Here is a 25,635-nt window from a genome sequence, read left to right as displayed (position 1 = left end):
CAGCATCTTGCATCATTAGCTGAGATTTTTTTTCTGATTTCATCAGTCGTGTAGGTCCGAGTCAGAAATGTACTTAAATCTTATCTACAGTTCCAATACATGCTGAAAGTTAAGCGGACGCTGAGCGCTCCCCTGATACAGGGTGCTAGTAGTGGCTTTGGGTTTTAGTTTTCTTTTTGTATGAAATCGTGCGCTGTTATAGCGTACATAACGTGACTGAATTTATTCGGCAATCTTTTCATCTGCAACCTATCATCTCGTGGCTTTTGAGGGGAGGTAAACCAAAATAGCTATAGCTGTTGTACTAAATAAGACTGTCACCAACCCCAGCTGTGGAACAGGGGTTCATTACCTGTCTGGGCAAATAAGTAGATTTTTCTGTCTTCCAGGGTACATTTTCCTTTTGCTGTGCCTCCGTAAGGCCAATTAACATTAATTGGAGTTGTATATACACACCCAGCAGAGAACAGACCTTACAGGACCTCATTAGCTCTTTCTCACTGTGGCTTTCATTCTGAGTTGCTAAATTTTATGGATTAGCAAGAATGCTAAAAAATATGGAAAAGCAATCCTGGATATCGCCATACCAAAGCACTTAGTTAATGAATTTTAACAAGTCGGTTTTGAGAATGAATTGGTGGGTCCATGTATAACTAGACCTCTGGAAAAACTATACAAAGGCAATCTGATCAGCCAGCTGTATAAATATCCCACTGCACGGTCCTGACCTCTTCCACTCAGACAGTATAATTCCCTGAGAAACTCTGTTTCCAAGAGAAAAACACCAGAAATTCTCATAAACTTTGCTTTTTCAACCTGCCAGAGAAGAGGCCTTTGCAAAGGGAGTCATGCATAGGAGGACGCCCAGAGGATCTCCTTGGGAGAGCGATGCTGCAAGGATTGCTCGTCTCCTGGGACAACGCTGCGAGTCCCAGTCATCCTCCATCCTGGAGCAAAACCGAGCTGGTATTTTTAAGGACACTGTGTATTTAAGACAACTATGAGAAATCTGCAGCCTCTGACATCATTTCTCTGGCCTAGGGATGGCTGGTTTTTCCCACGTTGTGGTGGGATAACATTAGATGTGTCTTCATGTGTGGGTTCCCAATGGTATTTGAAGGGCCCTCAGCAAGGAAAGATTCTTCCCTGTTTCTTGTTCTCCCCGTGGGTCTGAGGGAATGTAATTGCAAGAGGAAGGCAGGTTCCGCGGTGAGGCTGTTTCTCATCCCTATCTGACCATACGCACCCTGGACTGAGGGGCCTGGGTTGGATCGGGACAAACACTACGTATTTGCCGGTCAAACAGCGAAGCACGTGAATTCAACGCGTATCAATGTGGATTAATTATCAGGATCATGGTAAAAATGAAGACAGTGGAAAAGGAATGACGATACCTTTATAAAGCACACGGAGAAATCACCCTCCTTTTTAAAGAAGCGCGTTTTGAAAATCTTAAACAAATGTAAGATTTACATAGAAAAATGTCCCCGTGCAGTAGCGGTCGTTTCATCCAGCTGGAATCCCACCACACGTTCTGCCTCCTGTTGCTGTTCTCCAGTGCACCACGTGCAATCTTCTGCTACGTGATGCCTTCCTATTCTTTTCTGCTCCTCCGTGGAATATTTTTTCATTCTTAAAGTGATGATTTGTCCTTTATGATGTTTCTGTGTGAGGATTTACATGTCCTCCAATGAGGCACATCAACAAAAAGCTGAATTCTGGAAGCCACGCAGCCTGGATCATGCATTTCTGAATTGCCGTGATTTTTCTCCCGACCGCTCACCCTGAGCGTCCGCTTATCTCCACCTGCATCTCTGCTCTGCACCAGACAGGTCTCGCTGAACCAGGCTCACCGCCAGACCAGACCTAATTCATTGTGCTCCTCCAGACAAGGCACGGACTAACCACCAGCTCTGGGGAAACTGCACCGACTTCACTAATTTGCTTCTGAAACGCAGTTACCTTAAATTGCGCCGTGCCCTGGTTGGGGCTGCCTTGTATTTGCATCGCTGATGTAGCTCAGAAAAAGCTCTAATCAGTGTGTCGGCTGGTTCAAAGTGTAAGGGCTGAGTGCAGGGAGGTGGGAGACAGGGAAGCCTCCGAATACACGTGGGTGTAGAGGAAGGGGAGAGGTAGACGTCTCTCCAGGGGAAACTCGGAGTAGGAGGACAGGAAGATCCACGAGAAAACCGAGCGAAGAAGGGACCTGGGGTGTCGCCTTTATCCGCAGACTGTCACGGCCCCTCAGTCCTCTCCCTGCCTGTCCTCACGTCCCAAGGCAGGGGAGAGCGGCCTCGGTTACGTCGTCTACCTCGCCGTTCGCCAGGGACGGGACTGCAGCACAAACCGTGCCAAGCGGGGAGAAGAGGCTCCTGCAGCCGTCCCACACAAGCACCTGGATATTTTGATATTGTCCTCTCGCCTCTCATGCCCTGTCATTTTGAAATTAGCGCTTGGGGTTGAATTTAGCATTCTTACTGTCAAAAAAGCACAAACAAAAAGACAAGGTTTTTTCATTTTTTTATTGTTGTTTCCAGTCCAGCTCATTCATGCTATTTTTAGAATCCTGTGTTTTAATGCTGTGGCATGAATTGCTGGGATTTCCCTTCGCTAACATAAAATAGATGATCTGCACTTTGGTATTAGCAGTCAGCCAGGAAATCCTTGCCTGGTGCCAAAAACGGGCCTTCTTTCATAAATCTGTATTTGTTTTAATTTCCTTTTGCAGCAGTGACACACCAGATCAGCTGCCTTGGTTTCTTGACATATTACGGAGTGCCATACAACATGACAGCCTTAACTGGAAATGAGAGACCAGATTTGTCTTTATTCGATTCACTGATGATACACACAGCTGGGAAACGCTGGTTTGCAAGAAATCAGGGAAGGGACGATTTTCTCATCCCTATAAAGAAGAACTGGCAGAAGGCAGTCATTCTGTAGGGAGCTTTAAATGTTTGAAAACATAAATGATGAATCCTGTATGTCTAATTGCCTTTAATACCATGACAGAACTAGCTTTTACTGATCGGACTTTTATTACAAGGAATCAAGTAGGCTGAAATCAACTGAAGGATCCAGAGATCCGGATCCTCTTCCAGCTCTGCCGCTGTCTGAGCAACCTGCCGCTGTTTTGCTGTGAAATGGGAATCATTCTGTTGATCCACTTTTTGTGCAGCCCATGAAGGAAAAAAAGCTCTGTATAAATAACTTGTAATTATGCTTCTCTCTGGATCAGAGTTAATTTCCAAAACACTCATGTCCTGTTGCTAGTGTGGCCGGTCTCTTCTTCCCAGTCAGGAAGGTATTACGTGGTAAGGATTACGTGAAGCAAGTTCTTAACTTCTATTTTTAAGAGTTCTGAAAGGCGATACCTAAAAGTTAGTCATCGCCATCCTTAAACGCAACAACATGGCAGCTCCAGGCTCTCTGACGTTCATGGTTACAGGAACACACACCGTGCGGGGAACGCAGAGCAGCAGCGTGGCATCGCTCTGTACAGCTCGCTTTCAGCCGGGGAAAGGTTCCCGGTGCCTCGTACCAGCTCTCTGGCACCGTCCCCTCAGGGTGCCTCACAGAAACACAGCTGTGCAGATGTGGTCCAGCAAGGGCTGTGACAGCCAGCTCCTGGAACAGGGGTCGAAAGGGCTGCAGTTTATCTCAGCGGGATGAATGCCCTTCTCAGGGACACAACGTCTGGCAGAGCTGTTCAGAGCAGCCCCCTGCTCTGTGCGCGGTGGGAAGAGCTCACCGGTCACCCAGCAAGCGCTGCTCCGGGGGAGCGGGGATCTCTGGGGTCACTGGTTAAAACACACCGGCAAATCAAGCCCGACGATCTGTGTGCCACCGGCAACGCACGCAGAGTGTGAGGCAGCAGCCTGTGAACGGATTATTAGAGACCTGAACTGATCACGCAAGCAGAGCCCTGGAGGCTAACGGAGTCCCAGTGAACACGCTGGCACAACTGCCCGCGCGCTCCTCGCTGCACCGTGCTGCAGCCTCGTAACCTGCAGGGACGTGCATGCCAGTACGCAGGTCGTGGGAAGCGGCAGCAGAAAGAAAGGCAGAAATGCGGCCGTAGCAGCAGGTATTGTACTTGGTTTACTCCTCTGCAGCTTGGCCCGCAGCGATGCGCTGCATCTGGCTCCGTACCTTCGAGCTGTGCCCCGTGCCCCGCCTGAGGATCTGCCCCAGCGTGCTGTGAGCCACAAGTCACGCTGCCGGTGAAGGTGAGCTCCGTCTCGCTTGCTTTGCTGGGCTAAAGCTGACCAGTTCAGGCACAGCAGGCACCATGGGGGGCAAGTGCTTGGAGCTGCTAGAGGAAGACATTCAGTATCTTCCAGACGTGGATGAAGATGATGGTTAGGGGCAGTTACACACATTCTTGGAGTGCTGAGTACTAGACCTTATTTACTCACAAGGCTGTGTTTCCACAGGCAGGCTTGTACTTGGATGCAAGTCCTGTTGATGCCAGTGCCGTCCCAGCCAGCAAGAGGTCCAGATGCCACCCCTGCACTTCCCTGCAAGGTCACCTCCTTCCACGATGTCCTCTGCAGGCAATGCCGGGCTGCCCTGACCAGAAACTGCTGCTCTCACCCGACCCCCAGCCCTGGGCTTAGTCACTTCCAGCCACTGGTGCTGCTTCCTGCCCTGGTGCTGCCAAGGCCTCTTCTAATTGTGAAACCAGTGGTTACCATCGTGCGCAGCGGTGAGCAAGCACGCCCATCCCGCCCGCCTGAGGCTGGCTTGCCTCCTTGGCTGTGTTAATGCCTGCAACACGCCTGGGCGAAGCAGCAATATTTGATAGCTAAGGAGTTGCACAAGAAAGAAGCAGAGTCACTTGCCCGGGACGTCTGAGGAATAGAAATTGAATGTGGACCTCCGGCGGCCAAGGTCTGGGCTTCCACCTACCAGAAATCCTCTTCTTGTGATGGGGAAAAGGTTGTTCCATGAGAAGAGGTACTTCTCGATGCAGAAAGCATCCCCTGTGCGGTACGGTTTGTTTTTTCCCCATCCTGCCCACGTCAGGACTGGTGCATCTTGCAGAAGTCAGGCATTTTTGGCAGAGGGTCCTCATCTGTAAACCAAACAGGAACGCAGCATTAAAACAAAGCCTCCGCCCTTCAGTACCACTGATAACTCAACTGGTCTTTCCGCAAGCAGGAGGTTTATGAAACAGGCACGGCAGGACAGCTCAGGCGAACAGCCACCAACCACCCTGGGGCAGTGGGTAAGCCTGAGCTGGGGCCGCATTCTTTTGGGCAGGGTCTGGCTCTTATCATAAGATTTTAGAGCACCAAGTACTGTGGACCTTAATCCTGATGGGGCCTCTAGGCGTGACAGCTATATAAATATTTAATGTGCCTTTAATCTTGGGGTGGGGAATGTGACTTGTATCCCCAGTAGGAAGTGCTGATCCTCCGTTTGTGTGACTGTGTCATTGTTGTACTCAAAGATACTATGCTGAGTATCTACTACAGTATCAACTAAGATACTGTAAAGTGTACTCAAAGGGATATTGCACAAAGAGCAAGCAGCAGCATGGGAACGCTTTTATTCTGCAGGCGCTAATCCCAGCTCAGCAAGCAAAACACTGCCCAGCTCCCGAAATCACCGAGTCTGTGAGCCGTATCCAGCCTGGAGCCTAGCAATGGGGGGTTCTGCTGTTCAGCACGGTGCCCTCCCGCAGAGGAACAGTGAGAAGGAAGAGTGCAAGGACGGCGGGACACGTTCTGTCCGGGTGAGCTGCCAGGCACCTCCAGCCCGGCTGGGGAAGTGGCCTTCACCCATTTGCCAACAGCTGGCTGGCTTGGCGGGAGAAGGCTTTCTGCACACCGTGCGGAACGACACCACAGCCTTTCCTCTCACGTTTGGAAAGAAAGGCCATCAGGTAAAGGTCAGGAAGCTTACGTTTTTGTGTAATTTTGTATTCTGTAGGGAAGAAAAACACTGACTGCGAAAGGAGCCTGTAAACCGTAGGATGTGCGACTCGTTCTTCTCAGCAGCTTTCCTGTGGCTGAGGACGTGACTAATGCTCGGTGACAGCCCCGTGCTCGCAGCCTGCTGCTCTTACTGCTGCAGCGGGGGACTCCCGCCGCTTTTCACCATCACAATGTGAAATGAAAACTCTTTTGCAATGAAATGGTTTCTGCAATGCAATGGAGGATCACTAAAGCACTCGCCACAACCGCTGGGAATAAATTAATCTTTATTTTACTCACAGTATTGTGAATAAATTGTGAATGACATACTGCGAATGTCCCGTGCGGTGTGATGTGGGTGTGTATAGTGCTGAATGAAGTGTGAATACCTTTGGGTTTAAGCCATGAGCTACTGCACTTTACGGCGGACCCCGAAAGTGTGGCAGCACCCTCTTAGTCACTCTGGTGGAACCCCAGTTCCAGCCTGACTTCCCAGTGAGGTTCAGCCTCGCGCACATACCCATGAAATGTAGGTTGTGCCTTGCCATTCCGGATTCCCTGCGCAGCAATTTCATATCTGGGCAACCTTCCAGTCTGCCCTCACTTGTCGCTCAGCGGCTGCAGCCTCAGTGGGCTCGCAGCAGAGGCGGCCACGGCAACATCTCCTCTCAGCCCAGCGCGACGCAGCCTCCCGCGCCGCAGCATCCCGCAGCGAGCCCAGGCTCAGCGCAGCCAGCCCCGCGCCTGCCGGGGAGCCTCTGGATTTCAGACCACAAAGAAGCTCGGGCAAGTTTTATCACCATGGCGTGTCAATGTGGCTCGAAAATTGTGGCTGTAGTTCACCAGAGATGGGTGCAAAGCTGCTGGTGAAATGTAACGTAAACAGGAAGAAAATATGCCTGTTCCCTTAGTGACTCCATAGTGACAGGGAAATGCCGTCCGATTTCACCGTCATCTCCTTCTTCTCATGGGTCAAGTTCGCCGTCTCTCCCGACTAGGCCTCCTGCTGTCGGGTGAGTAAGACGAGCTGGATTCAGCCCTCAGCAGCACTTTGCTCCGCGTGCCACGCCACGTCCCTGCCTCTGGAGTGCCGACCTCCCGCTTCTCCCTAGGGACGTGCTGCTCGGCAGCTACAACGTACACCATAGGCGCCAAGCTCTGGTGAACAGCTGGACGTTAACCTGTCGTGAACCTTACAGGAATCAGCAGAACTAAGGTTGCTCCACATGCTGAGCCTCTCCTGGAGCCTCGCAAAGGGCACGTTGCTGCTGCTGCCGCAGCCCAAGCCCCACTGGCACTGGAACTATGAACACCTCTGTGCGTGCACCTCTGATAACACACTGTAGTCACTGCTTGTGCTCCCAAACATCTCAATAGCTTTTTCCAGGAGAAATGACAAAGAAACCTAGAGCTTATCAAGTGTTTTACCTAAAATTTCCCTTCTTAAACCATTTAGGGTAATTACCAGTAGCAAACAGATTATGTAAATCGTGACTTGCTGACAGAGACAGAGCTAAATTAATGCAATGAATTGTGGTGCTGAGCAGGTCATCGTGCTCTTCCTCTGTGCCACAGAAGACCTGAAGCAACCACCTTGTAACTTCTGCTGATTTCTATTCCAGGCCTCTCATAAATCAGCTCGCACGATGACAGCGATGCCTGCCAGAGTTGATTTAACTACACGAGCTCTCACGAGACGCCAGCCTGGCCAGCATCAGAGCGGCACCATGACGCGGGTCACCTTCGGTGGCCACAGGCCACGACTGCTGAGCTCACGTTTGCTTCGTGCATTTGCTGATGGCAGAGCAGTTGGTCGTAACGGTGCACGGAGGTCAGGGAGCAGAATCGAGTGAAACTCGTTTGGCCGCCATCTACCCCCAGCTTTAGATCCCGGAAATAACCATTTTTGCACTTCCGTAAATGTAAAACAGGTTTCTAGAACAGAGCAAGAAAAACCTGGTTCTATCTTATTTTCATCCGAGTTCCACACACCATGGCATAAGGATATGACTGTATTTTAACAACGCGGTTGTAGCAACAGCATGCAATCAACATACACACGGTGTTATCTCTTTGCAGGAGATAAATTTAAATTGTCAGGCCATGCCATGGAAATGCAACATTTGCATTTTCCTATCAGGATGTGCCAGGACATTACACTGCAATTGCAAATCATGAGGTAATAACGAGGAGGCAGGAGTAGCAAAGTATTATATGCTGTTACTTAGTATTTTAAAAGGGTGCCCGTAGCATCAGGAGATGGAACAGAGCCCGAGAAAAGCTCCAGAACTGTTTCAACAGTAGCTATGATAATACCATTTCAGGGCTTGCACACCCAGACTCTCCCCAGTATTCCTTATTCACGTGGACAATCCCATTGCCTTCACTGTAGGCTGGGAGATGGATGCGTTGGTTTTGCATGCTGGATCTCAGAATGATGTAGACGTACTCATCTTGCCTCCTACATTCAAGTCACCTCACCATCCTCCTTGGTGTTCTCTGTCCTCTGAACATCCAGGATTCCTTCAGTTGTTTTCTCTTTATCTTTTCCTATTTCACAATGACTCCATAGTTCCTTCATCATTGCCTGGTATTTCTTCCAGTAGCTCACTAAAACTCTAAGTAACATCTGTCTTGTTTCATCCATTCTCACCCTCTTTCAGCGGGGAGGGCTTTGTGTGCAGTTTCTATTTTGGCAGGATTTTCAGGTTTTGTGGCTGTTTCGTTGTTTGTTTGGGGTTTTTTTTAAGCAAACAGTATAAACGTTTTCCTCCCAACAGATTGTGTGTTTAAATTAGGAAAAAGCAGATCACTCTGCTCGTGGATGGGAGGAAGGGGAAAGATTTATGGGGTTTCTGAGTTCCCGTGGGAGTTTCCTAGCAGGCCCTGGGAAACTGCTGAGTCCTGCACAGATGAACCTCACCCTCATGGTAAAAGTTCTGTTTTGCCCGAGGATCCACCATCATCATCGTCATCGTCCCAGCGCATTAGGTGATCTTTTAGATATGCTGAGCCCAAGCCCATGAATGCCTTAAAGATAAAGAACGAAACCTTGAACCCTTTTGCACTGATCTCCCAGGGGTTCGGGCTTTTGCTTGGTCATTTCCTCCGCAGCTCATGTCCTGCTAGCTGGCCGTCCGTGCCCTCTTGCCCTTCGTGCCTGTTCCTAACCGCTCGACTGCTGGAGCTGCCCCTGCGCTCTGTATTCCTTTCTCGCTTCAGCCTCGTGCCTGTGGCGCTTTTCCTGGCACCCTTCCTGAGTCCTCTTGCTGCCAACTCGGACTCAGGACGAGCTTCTTATATTCCCTTTCAAATCCTTCCTATCGTGGCAAATAAACCCACTGTCCTCTACACATACACTCCTGATATTCGCCTTGACAGCTCTTCCCTTCTGGCACTCAGCTGCTGCTTAATCATACAGATTCCTTCTCTGATTCACTCTGTGCTCTCGCGGCCAAAAGCTTGACTTTGATTTGGCAATGTCACAGCAGGAGTACTGGGATCTCCTCCCTTACGATTGATTCCTGCCTCGCACGCCCCACTGTCATTAGCACGCTCCTGTTTCATGCTGCCTTCGGAGTCCGGTACCACCGCCTCACCTCTATCTTTCTGCACAACCACCAGTACCCTGCCCCGTGACGCTGTTCCCGATTTTATCATTTTCATGCTGCTTTGGAGAGTTTCTATCCTACTGCTGCCCCTTTGCACAGAACGACCCACCTGCCCTTGACTCCCAGGCAGCCCTTGCGTTCAGATCCCTCCTCCAAACATCCTTCCGCCGAGGCTGCTCTCCCACCATGGGCTCGTCCTTGTGACATTTGCAAAGGGTTGGGAGGGGAGGGCAGAGCAAACCAAACAGATCTAGCAAGCAATATAGCTTGAAAACAGGAACTAACGCAATGTGCATGCAGCACCAGAAATAACCTCGTTGCCATACTCCGTGCAAGCCCTGTCCTTCCCTTGACCCTTTCCTCTGCACGTCTCCTGCCATCTCTCCTCCGTGTGTCAGCCTCCACTGTGGGCCCCAGCACTGGGACCGCTCCTGCTCCTCTGCAGAGCCCCACGCACCTACCGCACGGCAGGTCTGAGCGATAAGCGCCTGAGCTCTGCTCTGCCCTAGCAAAACAAGTGGAACTGCCAGCAGCTTCCCAGAGGAGTTCTTTTCAGACAACGCTGCAAAAACGCTTCCCTGCACTGGTCTTTGTATTGAACAAATGAAAGGACGGCCTAAAACAAGAGGGCTGGGAGAAAAGCATGACTTTCACCCGGGAAATGTTTGCAGGCACGCACACCAGCTCACCCTCACGCACCCCCCCCCCCCCCCCCGCTGGTCTGGCTTTGTGTGAAGAGGGTGCTCGTGTTTATCAGCCTTTTCCCTAGGTGCCCACTGGCATGGACTTTGCTCCTCCGGGTTGGGATTTCTAAGCAGCGGGAGGCTTTCCACGTGTATTTGGGAAGGTACAAAGCCTGCCGGAAAACAATGGAAATAGCTGGCTTATGACTGCTGCGTGTCACGCACTCGTTTCTTGCCTGTTCGTTTGTCCTTGGAGTTGCTCGCGCCGCCTGGAACCTGATCCCGAGCGGTCCCGGTCATTCAGGCTGGCACGCACACTGGCCTGCCGCCACGCCACGTGGGCGAGACGCGGCCGGAGTCCGGCGCTGCCTCCCTGCCCTGCGGGAGCCGGAGCAGACAGACCCCTCAGCCTGCTGGAGTCCTGAGCCACCTCTGAAGTGCAGACCAGGGTGCAGAGGCCATGACAGAGTGGGGATTTGGGTGGGGGGCCGCTGCAGAGAGGAGTGTGGTGGGAGCAGCCTCTCCCGTGCTGTGCTTCCCCTCAGGGACCCTGCCTGCATGGCGCCTGCCGGGTTCTCCTCACCTCCAGGACAGGCTCTCCTCAGTCACAGAATCACAGAACGCTTTGGGTTGGAAGGGACCTCAGAGATCATCTCGTTCCAACCCCCACGTTTTTTACATGCTTGTATAAAACCCAAAACCCCTGTCCCTCCAGGACAGGACCTCCTCAGTCCCCCCTGGACTGGATCCCCTCACCACCACCCCCAGCACAGGTTCCCCTCAGCACCCCAGGGCAGACTCCCCGCAGCCCCTCAGCCCCGGCTGCCTCAGCACCCCGATACCCCCACCACAGCCTCCCCCCAGCCTCCCCCTCGCACAGACTCCCTCAGGGGGCGCAGCCGGGGTCGGGGAGGACGCAGCCACCGCTCCGCCGCCCTCCCTGCATCTCCCTGCCGCTGCGTGACGGCTGCCTTTCCTCCCCCCCCCCCCCGCAGCGCCGCGGTGATCCGCGCTGATCTCATCGCCGCTCCGCACGACACCCTTCCCCGGCACGTTAGGCGGCCATCGCGTGAGAGCCGCGGGGCGCCGTCCGTCCCCCCCCGCGCCGCCACCGCCGCCATCACGCAGGGGGAACATATGCCGGCAAGGCGCGGCCAAGCGCCCCCCCTCTCCTCCCGCCCCGATCAAAGGCGCTGCCGTCCCCGTCTCGTTGTTAATGCCGCTCTTAATTAAATACCTCCGCGGGGGGCGAGCCGCCCTTCACACGCAATCCCCCCTCACCCTCCCCCCCTCCGCCGGGGTGAGCCCCGCCGCCAGCCCGCAGGCACCGCGTGGGGGTGGGTGCAACGCGCTGCCCCCCCCCCCCGTACTTTATATTTCATTTATTTTTAATCCCCCCCAGCTCTTCATTCTGACCTTTGAGCGTATGCGATGGGCGAGTTAATGTTTGCGCTGCAGGGCGATGACTCGGGTGACATTCCCACGCACCCCCCCCTTTCCACGCGAGACACCCTATCTGCACACCCCACCCCCCCGTTATCCCCGACCTCGCGTTGGATCACGAAGAGGTTAAAGGAGGTGGGGGGGGGGGGGAAGCTGGGGCATGCGGCTCCGGTTGCTGCCAAACCGGGGATTAACGATGCAGCGCAGCACGGAGGTCGGCACGCAACGTGGAGCGGGTCACGCCGGCAACACACGCGAGGGCTGGGGGGGGGAGCCACCCGTGGGACCGCGCTGCAAAGCCGGGGGGGGGGAGGGGGGCGAGGGAGGGCACCGGGCGCCCGTTCGGGCGCCCGGTGCCCTCCCTCGCCCCCCCCCCCCCCCTTTACATCCCTCTATCACACCGAGCTACCCCAGAGACTGAACCTTTGCAGTTAAGAGCGAGTCATGCAGACATTAAATCAGGTTAACAAGGCCAGTGGAAAGTCATTCTTTCCAGTTTTTAGTGGCTGTCCCTAAATTATTTTATTTGGGGGAGGAGAGGTGTAGCTTTTTTTGTATAAGGCTTGTAGGTAATGCTTTGGGCACATAGGGATTGCTTTGGGCACATAGGGAATGCTTTGGGCACATAGGGATTGCTTTGGGCATATAGGGAATGCTTTGAGCATATAGGAATTGCTTTGGGCGTGTAGGGAATGCTTTGGGCACATAGGGAATGCTTTGGGCATATAGGGATTGCTTTGGGTGTATAGGAATTGCTTTGGGTGTATAGGAATTGCTTTAGGCATGTAGGGAATGCTTTGGGCATATAGGGAATGCTTTGGGCATATAGGGATTGCTTTGGGCATACAGGAGTTGCTTTGGGCATATAGGGAATGCTTTGAGCGCATAGGAATTGCTTTGGGCACATAGGGATTGCTTTGGGCACAGAGGGAATGCTTTGGGCAAGCTGGAAATCAGCTCTGGGAGGCGAGCAGCCCTGCTGAGCTCATGGCCCTCCATCCGGAGCATCACGCGCCTGCGCCAGGTTCAGGTGCAGAGGGATCCAGGCTGTGGGCTCCCTGGCAGGGGACTGTGGGGACGAAGCAGATGGCCGCTGCGGCACGGCTGATGGGATGCGATACAGCCGAGCCTCGACAGCAACTCGTTTTTCCGGCCCGTGTTGAAGGGGCCGCACAGCAAATAACCTGCCGTGAAAAGGAGAGAAGGGTTGAACGTGACGCAAATCCCACTGAAACGGGGTTACGCTGAAAGCTCCTGATTCCCACATCTTTTCCCGATTTATCTGTTTATTGCTTTGCTGTGAAGTGCAGCGGGTTTGTGGGGGGCTGCAGAGGGTTTGCGGGGGGTGCAGCGGGTTTGCGGGGGCTGCAGCGGGTTTGCGGGGGCTGCAGAGGGTTTGCGGGGGGTGCAGAGGGTTTGTGGGGGCTGCAACCCGAAGCGGTGCGCAGGCAGGCCGAGTCCCCGCCCCGCTCTGACACGGACCCGACCCGGGGGCCTGGCAGGGAAACTGGGTCACCGTTTTCGCCTTCCCCCCCCCCGCTGCAGAGCCAGCTCCAGCCCTGGCCGTGCCGCTCCTCCCGTTCCTAGCTGTCAGTGGGGCCGGTTCGTTGTGCCCCGCTGGGGGTGACACAGACACTCAGCCCCCCCCCCCGCCCCCGCCTTTGCGCGGGCCCAGGCCAAGGGCGGTCGCTCCGCCGCGGGTGCGCGCATCGGCCACGTGACGCGCACGCGCAGGGCTGTGCGCCGTTGCCGTGGTTACGGAGGAAGCCGCGGTAAGAAAATGGCCGCCCCGGCTGCCTTCCTTCATCCCTTCCCACACCGGGCCGGGGCCGCCTCCCACGGGAGGGTCCCGCGGCGGGTCGTCCCGTTCTTTCCCTCCCGTCCTATTCCCTCGCCGCTGTCGGCAGCCGCGGCCCGTCCCCGAGCAGGCGGTGCGGGTGTGGGGAGGCCGCGCGGGGCTGGCCTGGGCCGCGGGTGGCATGCGTTGCGCTTGCGTTTCCGTGCGTGGGCCAGAGGAGACGTGTGTCCCGTTGCTGACGGCAGGTTCGGAGCCTCCCCGTGACCCCTGGCAGCATCCCCCGCCCCGCCGCGGAGTCGGGAGGCCATGGAGCGGCACGTCCCCCTTCACGCCCTGCCCGAGGAGATTCGAAAGGTACGAAACAGTGGAAGTACACAAACCCCCAACGTTTGGAGACCAGGTCCTCCAGTAACTCAGGGATGTTTCATGGGCCTTTGAACACTGGCGTGTTATCTGGTACGTTTTGGGCCTGGTTTGAGATGGGGCGTGTTCTACGTTTTGTCAGTACACCTGAAGAGTAATTACGTGCTAGCGCTATAGGAACCCTGTAGAGGAACGTACTCATCCTGTCGTGTCACTGCGAGGTGCGTTTCAGCTCTTACCCCGTACAGCTTGTTTCGTTGCCGTAAGCTTGGAATGACTGCGGAGCATAGCGTGTAATTGTTCCCGAGGAGTGTCAATACAAACAGGAACAGAACATTCCCCTTCATCTTTTCTTGTATCTTCTTTTGGTGTGTGAGGCTGTTCTTCTGTTTGGGATTATTACCAAAGTGACGATGCTGCTGTTTATATGGGTGAACTTTTGGGGAGGCTTTTTATATGGGTTGACACAAGCGGAACATGAGTCACTCTTTGTAATACTAGGTTTTTACTTTGGCAACAAAACACCCTGCTGTCCTCATTTTTTGGTATGCGCTTAATAATTCACAAGTAATTTAGAAGTTTTATGTGCTTAGGCTAGCATAGCCTGGAGAAAGTCTCCCTGGAATAGTCCAGGAAACTGTGGAGACTATTTGTGAGCCATCATTGATGATTTCTGAGAATTCAAGGATGGCTAAGATAGCCAAAGAAGGAAGGGAAGAGGGATACTTGCCCTTAAAGAAGGGGAGGGGAAGAGCCTGGGAAATGTACAGACTCATTAGCAGATGTTTTGGTAGCAGGGAAGATACCAGATATGTTTGTTTATTTAGAAATTAGTTTGCAAGCATCAACAGGATAACGTGGTTAGCAAAAATCAGTGCAAGTTTCTCAGGAAAACAGTTGTGCCAAATTGTTAACTGAAGTACATCAGGGAATCGTTCTGAATCTAGTACTGCTCAATGTTTCTAGTAATGACTTCAGGCTGTAGTTCGGTGGCACTTCAGCTGCCCGCCTTTCATTTGGATCAGCTCCCGATCTGGTTCCTGCTCTGTGTGCTACGCGTACGCTAGCACAAGGAGGAGGCAGGTGTGAGTGCAGGCACCAGCTGGGAACAGAAAAGGGGCGACTTTATTTCTTTCAGTAGGACTGCCGGTGTTTGCTGGCTTTCATCGAGCTAGGATCTTGGATTACGATAAGGAAGACAGTGATGCCAGTCTGGGAGGGGTTGTGAGCACTCTGGCAACAGCATTAAATTTTACATTCTTAGTAAAAATAAGGCGCATATAAAATACATAGTAACTGATTAAGCTTCCTTGTCGCTTGCTGGATCTAACACTGAGGTCTATGATCAGGCCACAAGCAGAATAATATTAACAAAGTGATGTTACAAAGAAAGCAAGTATTAAATGTATTAGTATAGGAATGGCATGTGAAACTCGAGCCTTTGTTATTCCTCGTTTCAGGGCTGTTGAGGTATCGGTTCTGAGCTGCAGGCTTTAAGAAAAATAACGTGACTGATGGAAATCTAGAAAAATGCAAAAATGGTAAAGTGCTTAAAAATCCTGTTGTTCTGGGAAATGGTAATAGAACTGGGTTTACTTATTCCAGAAAATACACAAGGGCACAGTAACAGCATTTACATATGTAGGAAGATCGTGGTTGTCCTTCAGCTCCAGCTGCAAATTAATCTTCTCCTCACCTTTCTGGACTTGCTTTGGTTGAATGTTCTGGAACTCCAGGTGCAGGGGTAGCTGAGCGCTGGAGCAGCTCACCCAGGGGAGCTGTGGAATTCCTCCGGTGGTACTGCAGGGGATGAGTAAGGCAAGCAAGCTTTTGCTTTGGAGTGGAGCAGTGGGCAGCAATCTCAAAAGATCCCTTTCACTTCTGCAGTACACCTTTAGCAAAAAGATCTATATGCGGAAGGCGCGTCAGTACTTTTAGATATGTCCATGAATAGGCTTATGTTCCCGTCCCGTCTGACCCTGTCACCTCAATGTGAGGTATGTGAGCTCTAAGGCAACAACAGCCCAGGATTTTGGGATCAGTTACGTGTCGGGGTTTTACATATCCTTTGCTGCTGCTCATCTCTTCACTCAGCTGACTTGCATTGTAGTTGCAGTATAGTTACAAGATACAGAGCTTGATTACAAGTCATTCTCACAATTTCCTGTCCTTGTATTTTCTACCTTTTATGTACACGTGTTCTTATTCCCTTCACACTCTCTGCTTGGATTTTATAGCATCTCCTTTGGAATCTTTCTTCTAGATTGCTCCTAATATAAGCGGAACTTGTGCCAGCTGTAGATTGCTCTGCCATACCAAGCACACGCTCTCAACATGCAGCTTGCAGACCAAAGGAACATGTCTGTGTCTGGAGGGAGCATGTTAAGCAGTGTGATTTCAGCTGCAGAAGGAAGAATATTCCCTTGCTAGGTGCCTCTTTGAGTTGGCTTGCTGGAGGTTGGGTGGCAGTGCTGACAACAGATCAAGCAGTCTCAAAAGAAGGGATGCAGACCAGAGCTGTCGTCATTCCTCTCCTCTGGGCTCCTAGCAGATGGAGCTTCACAAGATGTTAATCGATACTTGGAGCGGTGACATTGCTGCCTCCAAAGCTGCACTCTTCTAGAGGATGGTATGGAAAGGGAAGGCAGCATTTTCTATCAACCTGGAACAGCCTATTCTGCAAGCTGTTCTACTGCCAAAGTCTGCCAGAGGGGAAGACCTGTCCGAGTAAAGCTATGGATGTCACGGCAGAAGTTCTATCAGTTGACCATTTGCACACTGGGTCCAGTAGGTGTTGCCCACTATGTTTATTAAAAATTCCTTTGAAATTTAATCTAGAGGGGAAGAGATTTCTTGGTATTTTGTTAATGAAATGATAGATATGAGGGGACTTAGATTCTTCAGGTTTTGATCAACTTAGAAAAGTCATGAAAGAATTGTACACAGTCCTGCTTCTTTTTCTCTCTCTCATTCCTTCTACTGCCTTCATACTTCTTTCACACAATATGCATTGCAAGATGGCTGCTAAATGAAAAAAACCCAACAGGTAAATAAGCATCCACGTGTCAGTTATTAACACTTATATTTTTGTATTCACAGTTGCATACTTCTTAGAAACTAAATACTAGTAGAGATCTAAATCATGGCTTGTTTCTAAAGAAAATTACACACACAGACACACACCCCCCACTACCACCCCCCCCAGTTATGACTTTGCCTGTTAGCAGTTTGGTTAGCTCACCGAGCAACGTTTGTCAGTGTAAGAAGGCAGCAGGAGCCTGCAGGTTTCGAAGGAAGCTATGCAACACAGCGTGGGGGTGACGGTGAATGCAGAGAATGCGGAGAACAGCTGCTGTGGTTTTGGCAGCAGACACAGGAGAATTGGTAACTTCCCGGGAGGGAAATCACCCAACGGCAAAGTCCAAGCCGTACCTTCTGTTCTCTTCTGTGATGGTTTTTGGGGAGGGTGTTCTCTACCTCTTAGCCTTGTTTTAGGGATGCTTGTCTACTTCTGGGAAGTGATGCTTGCAGATACGGTGTGCCACTTAGTAGGTGCTTTAGGTAATTGAGTACCACTACGTTTTCTCTAACTGTATTGTTGCAGGACTGTAGAAAGAACTTTGCAGAGATCACTGGCTTGTAATGCCTACTTTTTCATGTATTTACATGTCTTAAGATTTATGCCATCAAACTCAAGTCTGAGAGGTATCATAGAGCACAGGATCATAAAAAAGAAGTTAAGTGTTTCCTTTACTCCAGCATTATGGATGTGTAGTTTTATTGGTTGAGATCTTTTGGGGTTGGTTTGTTTTGGTTTTTTTTCCCCTCAAGAGAAAAGACAAATATCATATTGCACCTTGCTAGTTGACTGTTGGTAGTGGTAGAGAAGTCTCTCATATGCTTGTGAACTTACTGAAGTTCTGTTTTTCACCATTGTTGTTGTCTGTTCTTGCATTGTAAGTAGATGGAAAGATGCGGTTTTACCCTGAAGATCTTACTGAAGTGGGAAGCAAAACAGCAGTAAAATGACCCCAAGTCCTCAAAGTACCAAACAAAAAGTTATATTGAATTTTATATTTTATTTGGCAAATAAATAACCTTTGCTTAAGATAAATCATAAAATTAATTGTGCACAAGATGCCCTTACAGTGGCAAGAGAACTACTACAGTAGTAATTCTCTCACCCTAGAAGCTTAAGAAAGCAAGCAGAACAGGAACTTTGAAGCTGTGTTATACATCTGTACAGAACGTTCTGTGGTATCTGACTATCCACAAAACATCACGTATGTTACTAGTAGCAAGTGGTTACTTAATAGATTTGCCACATGCTCTATAGATTTGGCACATTATGATATCTTTATGAGCTTATTATGTTACCTTTAATTTTTCTTGCTGTCTTTGAACCTGGAGTTACTTTCTTAATAGGTTCTTACATTGTTCCAGTTGCGTTAATTGGCTAAAGAATCTGTCCCATCCACCAAGACTAGCTTTGTAGAAGTGAACAACATGGCTATGTACCTAGTACTTACAATATGGATATCAATGTGGATTCAGAAGCAGCAGTATTTCCATTCGTGCCCTCCAGCTGAACGTGGTAGCATTGACATGCAGAATGGCAGGAGGTCTTGTCAGAGTCCTGTTGTTGTGTACCTTACGAATGCTTCTTAAGATGATGTTCACTGAGATTTTCAGTATTTGGCTATAGACTAGGTGGAAAGCTCTCAACGGTGACCTGGTTAGCCATGGACCCATGGTTGATTTGGGAAAACCAGCTCCCAGATCGTAAAGGCAACCTGCTTTGTTACCACTGTGTATTGCAGTATCAGAGGATTTGCGAAAGTAGATCTTTGGAACTCGGATAACGTTCTTTTGTCCTTAATGTGAGAATTCTAGGGTCACTGGTGGTCCCCTAGGGTAGCAAAGCATTTTCATCTCTTGCTGTACTCATAAGGCTAGGGCTGTATTCACTGTATTCAAGCTTTTCTACCCTTTCTGCAACCAGTGTCCAACTACGTTGCTAGGAATTGGAGGGATTGCAGTCTCTCTTGCATCACAAGTTGGATAGTAGCTAGGAGGGGCTTCCCAACAGTTGCAACTACAGATGCAAAGAGTCAGTATTTGTCAGGCAAAGATATGGCTAATAGCGGGCTAAATTATCTTTTGTCTGCACAGGCATCACATTGTGTCGCAACGTACTGGGGTTCAGTTTGTAAGAACTCTGTGCTTTGTATTGCGCTGGAGAGCCGGAGTGTGCCGTAACACATCCTGAGCGAGCTTACGAGTGCCAGTAAGGTCTGCGCAGCCTGTTGGACACGTGTTAGATATTTGCAGGGCTTGTATGAGTGTGTGCAGTTACTAGCCTTACAGCACAGTCTTTTATGATTCATTAGTCTGCTTTACTCACAGGCAGGAAAAAATTAAAGCTACCTGAAATCTGAGTATTATTTCCTGTCGTCACAAACTGATTATTTCAGGGCATGCTTTGAATGAAACTTTTGAGAGCAGGACATTCTCTTTTTTACTACAAGCCTATTTCTACACTATTCATATGTATTCAAAACAAGTACTGTGATTTTTATTTTGCAACTGCTATTTTATGGAAGTGGAGCAAATAATTATGTATGCAGCATGGCTTAGCATTGCAATCTATTACTTTCTGACTAGATGCTGACTGAAAACTTGACTCACAATAATTTTTTTTTAAAGAAGTGAAGTTTCTACTGAGACTCTTAAAAATCTTTCTTTGAAAAAAAAGAATTTCAATTGAATAACTGTTCAGTTTTGCATGTACAGCTGAAGACTCCACTTTCTTCCTAGAATATCAACTGTGTGGTTTGAGTAATGGTTTCTCTTTGTGTGACAGGGATTAGCTAGTTTGTCAGGAGAGGGACAAACATCATGAGAAAAATGAAAGTGGTATGGCAGAGGAGTAAAACAAAGTAGATAAGGCAGAATCAAGTAGAGGTAGAATAAAACAACACACAGATGTAATTTAAGAGCACCTAGCTGCAGCATAATGATTTATTTATGTTTTATGTTCTGGAATGTTATGTATTGTTCTGCTATGAGTATACTTTGGACAAATAGTTGTTGTTTGGCCAGTCCTTGCTAAAGCAGTCTCAGTCCTGACAGAGAACTGGGGAGGGAGCAAGAGCTGTTACTACTGCGTTACGTGCCTGAGCAGCACCGGGTGATGCAAGGAGGATGGCGAGTGCTGCAGTTCCCTTAGGCTCTCCCTCCCCTACGCTGTAAAATTAATGTGCAAGGAATACATCTGTGCTCATGGCTCTATGTTTTTATTTCAGCATTGCACAGAAACATATTCAAAGCTTTTTAAAAGAATCTCATTAATTGAGGACTTCAGTTCTGCCTTTTAAGAGTCATGGTTATTTATTAGCTGCTTGTAATGGGTTATTTCTAGCATAAGTGATCCATATGCTGGATGTTGTAATACCAAGGTGCTGCTAAGTGAGAAAGTAGACTATGTTGCTTTTAACAAGAATTTAGCTCTATCATGGTAACTTTTGCGGGTGGAATCCGAAACATCAGAGGAGAATAGCAGTGTGCAAGCTGATGCCCCCTGTAGTTATTCGATCAAGTCGAAAGGATGTGAATTCCTGTCTTGTCATTCAAAAGGCTAAAAATGGTCCAGACCACCAAAGTAATTTTTTTAATTTTTTTTTCTTATGACTTATGCTCTACAAATGCTTTCAGTACGGAGTGAGGCAGATGTAATTTGAGTGACTATCCATCTTGGCTCACTTTTCCACTTGCCCTTGGTAGCTAAAGAAATCTATATAACCGTGGAATAATATTAGTTCTTCCAAACCCGAATGCAGCTCCGAGTTGAAGCTACTCCCACAGGTCCTGTAGTGGAACAGCAGCTGGAATATCACAGCTACAAGCGCTACCTTGTGATACGGTTTGTTCTGGACATAGCTCTTGTCCTTTCTTTATGGCATATGGTGTTATGTGTATCAGAACTGCAGCTCAAAGTCTTACGGATCAGATGTATTCCTAGTTCCAGCACTTTGTCCTCACTGAGTTTGTTTCTCTTTATGTTGTTATGGTGCGCACAGTACTGTTGTGCTAACTCAAAGAGCAGGGATCCTTAGTATCCCTCTGTTACCTTTTCAAGTCCTGTTTGCCCTGAGTTTTCTTGTCCAGGCTGACCCAAACCGCAATACTAAAATAACCTTCCATTTTTGAGTTTGGTTTTTTTTTAATTCCTAATTGATTTTTTTTTCCATTTGCTGCTTATTCTCACTGCTAAGGACGTACACAGTCCCCTTTCTAGTTAGAGCTCTGATAGTTTCCTTTTATAGTCCTTCCAAACTCTGCTTTTCCCCTGATTTTTTCCTGCTTTGCATTTGAGAAGATGACAACAGTCTTTTGATCAAACATAAATAGTGAAATATGGAATCTGAAAACATAAATCATTGTGTCTGTAATACACATTCTTAGTGGTTACTCAGGGATAATATAATTTCAGAAAAAGTAGCTTTATAAGCATAAAAACTAATGAAACTTTACTTCCCACAGACTTTTGTGTAATGGTTGATCAACTCTGGTGTCTAAGATACAAGGTCTAACGGACTCTTTTCTCCTGGACAGACCATTCATAAGGCTCTCTCCTATATGGATTATCTGATAAGGACTGTGCTCACGCTTGCAGAGTTGTCTACAGCAGGGAATTTAGGAAGTCTTTATTGCCTACCTGGAAGTCTCAAACTTAAATATTTCTGCCCTCAGTGTCAGAATTGGTTATAAATGACCAAACATTCTGGTTCACAAATTATTGAAGGGTGACAACAGAGAAGTACACACATAGAGTAATGTTATTTCTCTCGGAAACTGTGCAAAACCTCAAAACATTTTGTAAGTAGTCTTCAAAGCTATAAAATGCTTTCTGGCTCTGACCTTTAAATTGGTGTAGCCCTTAGATAGCTTTGTCATTATTTGGCTGAACGAAATCAGCATCCACAGCTTGACAGCATTTCTCTGTGTGAAGCTTCAGTAGCTTCTGAAAAATGTCCAACTTGCTCAGGAATTTTGGGGCATCTTTTAAGTATTAGTGAGGAGAACTTGGGTTGTGATGTTGACAATGCAAGAGAAGGGGAAAGACAAAAAGAAAGAAAAAGGAAAGAAAAAAAAAAAAAAGTCCTGCTTGTGCTTTGACCACTATGGGCATGAGAGAGGAAGCTTGAATTCAGGATGAGAATTTAGATTAGCGCACCCGTTATTCTGTCCAGTCCTGGCTTTGCTCTTTGGAGCTATTCACTGCCAGCTGGATCCTGTTAATTTTCTAGGCATATTGGGCATACATATGCTGGATTTAAATTAGTTAGCTTGCTTATTGATGTTGGCCTACTGCAGCATGCAATTTAGTTTGGGCTAGCTTGCCTGTTGAGCACCACTCAACCCGTGCCACATTCATTACTGGTACTAAGAAGCTGCTCCTTATACTACAGATAGATATTTCCAAACTAGTTCATGCCTATAGACAGTATATTGCAGTGGTTGTAGGATAACTGCGAGTGTACAGAAGCAAGGTTCTGTTTAAAAGACAGACCTTTCTTCCCTTTCTGCAGTAATATAAAGCCATTAGGTTTTCCTGTGCTTTTTGACTGTGTAGCAAATACTTTAAAAATCCAACCTGATCTGAAATCCTTTCAAGTTTTTACCTCACCTGAGGAATGGACATGAAGAAGAACAGGACCCATTTCCGACTAAGTCCAGATGGATAATGTTTATTGTTCTATGACAATTTATTTTTAAGTTCAGTAACAAAATTGAATTTGAAAATGGAAAAGTTTTAGTACTTGCATAAAACATTTTCAGTTCAGGACCCCAATTGTTGTATTTGTTTTTAATCCTGGTACCCAGCGAAGTTGCTCTAACTGTTTATTTAAAAGACAGCAGTGGTGGTGCTGCAAGAGAGCACAATGTTCTTTTGGGATAAGAGCCCCCCTCCTGTGCTCCTTAAAACAGCTCATTTTGTCCTTTTGCAATACAGTAATTTTAGTGCTTTGGAACTTTATGGTAGTTATCCTGAATAACAGTTTCATATTTCCAAGCACATTTTGCAGCTGCCAGGAAAAATAAACTTGTGTTTTCAGCTCATTCAGAGCAACTGTAACTAGGGGTATTTTAAACTGGGGCAAAACTAAGAAATCGGAAAATAAAGCTTGGCCTGGTAATTCCAAGGCATCCTGAAATATCATTTTTATCAAGCTATGTTTAAAGTGCTAGAGATTATTGTATCATGGGATAATGAGTCTTCAGTTTATAATTTTTGAAAGCTTTTTTCTTTCATCTGATTTCTTTCAATTTATCCCAATGTCTCTAAATGCCTTTTTTTTTCTTTTTCTGTAAAACAAGGGATTCTTACATTCTTTGACTTAAACTGTTTGCAGTTTTCCAGCTTCCTCATTTTCATAAGTCATTGTGTTAAAATCTGTATAACAGTTGATAATTGCGAGAAGGATGAAAGCGTGTCTTAAGCTCTCGGTACGCAAACGCACATCTGCTCTTCCAGCTACCGCCTGTTTTCTGTCTTTCATGTCTCCAAACCTACCAATATCTTTTTATATTTGGTGCTTTGAGGTTGTTTCTTTAGCTGTATGGTCAGCGTCCTGTGGTCTAGTCTTAATTCTAACCATCTCCCCTCAAATGCATTGATGCTGTGACCTAAGAGCAGGGTAAAGCCTGTCGTGTTCGGGGATCTCGGATCCGTGCTGGTACGCAGACACTCACATGTCCCCTACTGACATGTTGGACCTTCTGGGCTTGGTCTGGCTGATTTATTTACTTGATATCTGTTTCTTGTGCAGGTTCAGTTCTGCGTTACTTGTAAACTGAGCTTTTTTTTCTTTCTTTCGTTTTTTTTTTTCCTGGAGGTGAAAATGGTTAAAATACCCAGGATTAACTAATATACTGAGTAGGAAGTACAAATCAAAGTCAGAGCACATCTATCTGCTCATATTTATGAAGCCTTGCTTACTGCAAAGCTTAATAATTTAATCACCTAGTAAAGTATGCTTCTCAATTTAAGAAAGGGTCTTTCAATTAGTTGTGCATTATGTACTCTGTTGTTTGGGGTTTTTTTTAATCAGTGATGAATGCTTCATACCTAGTAAAAGGATTACATTTTCCACAACACTCAAGTGCCATGAATGCTACATCATAATAATTAGTCCCTTACTCATTTGAATTATTTTTGTAAAGATTGCTGGATTACATCATTCTATTTGCTTTCCCTTTTTCATCTTGACTACTTCAATTGTATATGAGTGGCCAAAAACCCACAGTAAATAACACTTTTCTGGCTCAGGCGATCACAAGTTCATTAAGGAGATAACTTTGTAAAACACAGCCTTTTATTTTAGATTATTACATCAAACATAATTCAGAGGTTCTTCAGTTTACAGTTCCAGCGGGAGATTCCACATAGTAAATGGCATAGTAAGCAAAGGTACTGCTATAACTTGATTTCATTTTCCTAATGTAGAATTTTGTCTTTATTATTTGCTAAAGCAATAACATCATCTGATCATAAATGCTCCAGAGCAGTAAATGGTTTAAAGTATTCAGATTTGTTGTTGTTATTATTTAGTGTCATTCAAGGTTTTTCTAGTTCAACTTGTTTCTTGCCAACAATCTTACAATTTTATCTTTTTCTAGATGTCCCGGGATGAGACAGTGTGTAAATACTGTGGAGTCAGCTATCTGATACTTCATGAATTTAAAGTGATGGAAGAAAAAGTAAAAGCAATGGAAAAGGAGATTAAATTTTATGAAGGAAGTATAGAACGGGAAAAAGGACTTCAAGCAGAATTGCAGTCTCTTTACCAAGACCTCGAACGCTATCGAGCTGACAGTGAATCAAAAACAGAAAGGTCAGAGCATATTATCTAGTCTGATGTTTATTCTCGTGTATGTGTATTAGGTAATTTCATTCCAAAGAAGTTTAAAATACAAATAAGATTTGTCTGTCTTCTGTCAGATTTAACACACATATTGTAATACTTAAAGCATCTTTCATAGTATTGTCTGGAAGCAAGTTTTAAATTCCTTAATAGTTTAGAAGCAGTCAATATATTTAAAGTGAAAGAAAGGGCAGAAGATGTTTCAGAGGTGTTTCCCCTGCACACACTCCCAAAGGGAAATGATCAAATATTTAATCTTATCGCTTTGTAAAAATATTTAGAATATTTTAAATTAAATTCCACAGTATTGGGAGTTTTACAGTTCTGAAATTTTTACTTATTGCCTCATTGTGAGGTGGTAAGGAATTATCAGCGTTCCTACCCTGAGTAGCTTACAGTTCACTCTTGGAAGGGTTGATACAGAATGCTAAAGCAACGGTGAAAATCTCGGTACTGCTTGTGGTGGTGTTCCTCAGAAACAGGAGGTTGGAAATGCTCGCTGGCAGGTGTGTGAAGGTCCCGATTAAAGGGGGAGCTCCGTACTCTGAAGAACTCCGTAGTTAACAGTAGGCCTCAGACCAACATTTATATTTTAGGGCACAATGATCAGAACCTTGAAGTGTGTTCTCTTTCAGCTCCTAGTTACACGCTTTTGTTGTGTTCTACTTCTTTATTGCATCACGATAACTTAGAACAGGAAGTCGTACTTCAAAAATATTTGTCCTTTTGATGGGCCTACGGCACAGCTTTGGTTCCCAAACCTTCAGATTGGTACACCAAATGTAAAAGTTAATGTTGGGGTAGACGTGAGGAAACAAAACATAAAAGGAAAGTTTCAAAGATGTTTTTTTTCCCCTCTGCCCTTCCTTCAATCATCGTTTCGCTGTG

At 47.5% G+C, this 25,635-nt stretch overlaps 1 protein-coding gene and 1 long non-coding RNA gene across 8 annotated transcripts in view; one reads left to right on the top strand and one right to left on the bottom strand.

Moving 5' to 3' along the window:
- The window catches only part of LEKR1 (leucine, glutamate and lysine rich 1), a 94,475-nt gene that overhangs the window by 19,511 nt on the left and 49,329 nt on the right, over positions 1–25,635 (top strand). For 2 of the 7 annotated variants that reach the window (XM_054835304.1, XM_054835297.1), the window contains exons 1-2: positions 17,110–17,203; positions 24,503–24,717. In XM_054835304.1, coding sequence (XP_054691279.1) covers positions 17,147–17,203; positions 24,503–24,717 — 272 coding nt within the window. In that variant the 5' untranslated portion in view covers positions 17,110–17,146. Of the gene's footprint in view, positions 1–13,337; positions 13,431–13,701; positions 13,811–15,312; positions 15,361–16,495; positions 16,607–17,109; positions 17,204–20,602; positions 20,742–24,502; positions 24,718–25,635 lie in introns of those variants that run through there. The other 5 variants (XM_054835298.1, XM_054835300.1, XM_054835299.1 and 2 more) reach the window with 5 other exon arrangements.
- Positions 2,691–11,760, bottom strand: LOC129209956 (uncharacterized). Its single transcript, XR_008578266.1, has 2 exons — positions 11,632–11,760; positions 2,691–5,077 (listed from the first exon to the last, which is right to left on the bottom strand). It is a non-coding gene; the product is annotated as an uncharacterized LOC129209956 (long non-coding RNA).

The sequence above is a fragment of the Grus americana genome, chromosome 9 (assembly GCF_028858705.1).
Source record: "Grus americana isolate bGruAme1 chromosome 9, bGruAme1.mat, whole genome shotgun sequence".
Taxonomy (NCBI): domain Eukaryota; kingdom Metazoa; phylum Chordata; class Aves; order Gruiformes; family Gruidae; genus Grus; species Grus americana.
This window is presented reverse-complemented; position numbering and strand designations above follow the sequence as displayed.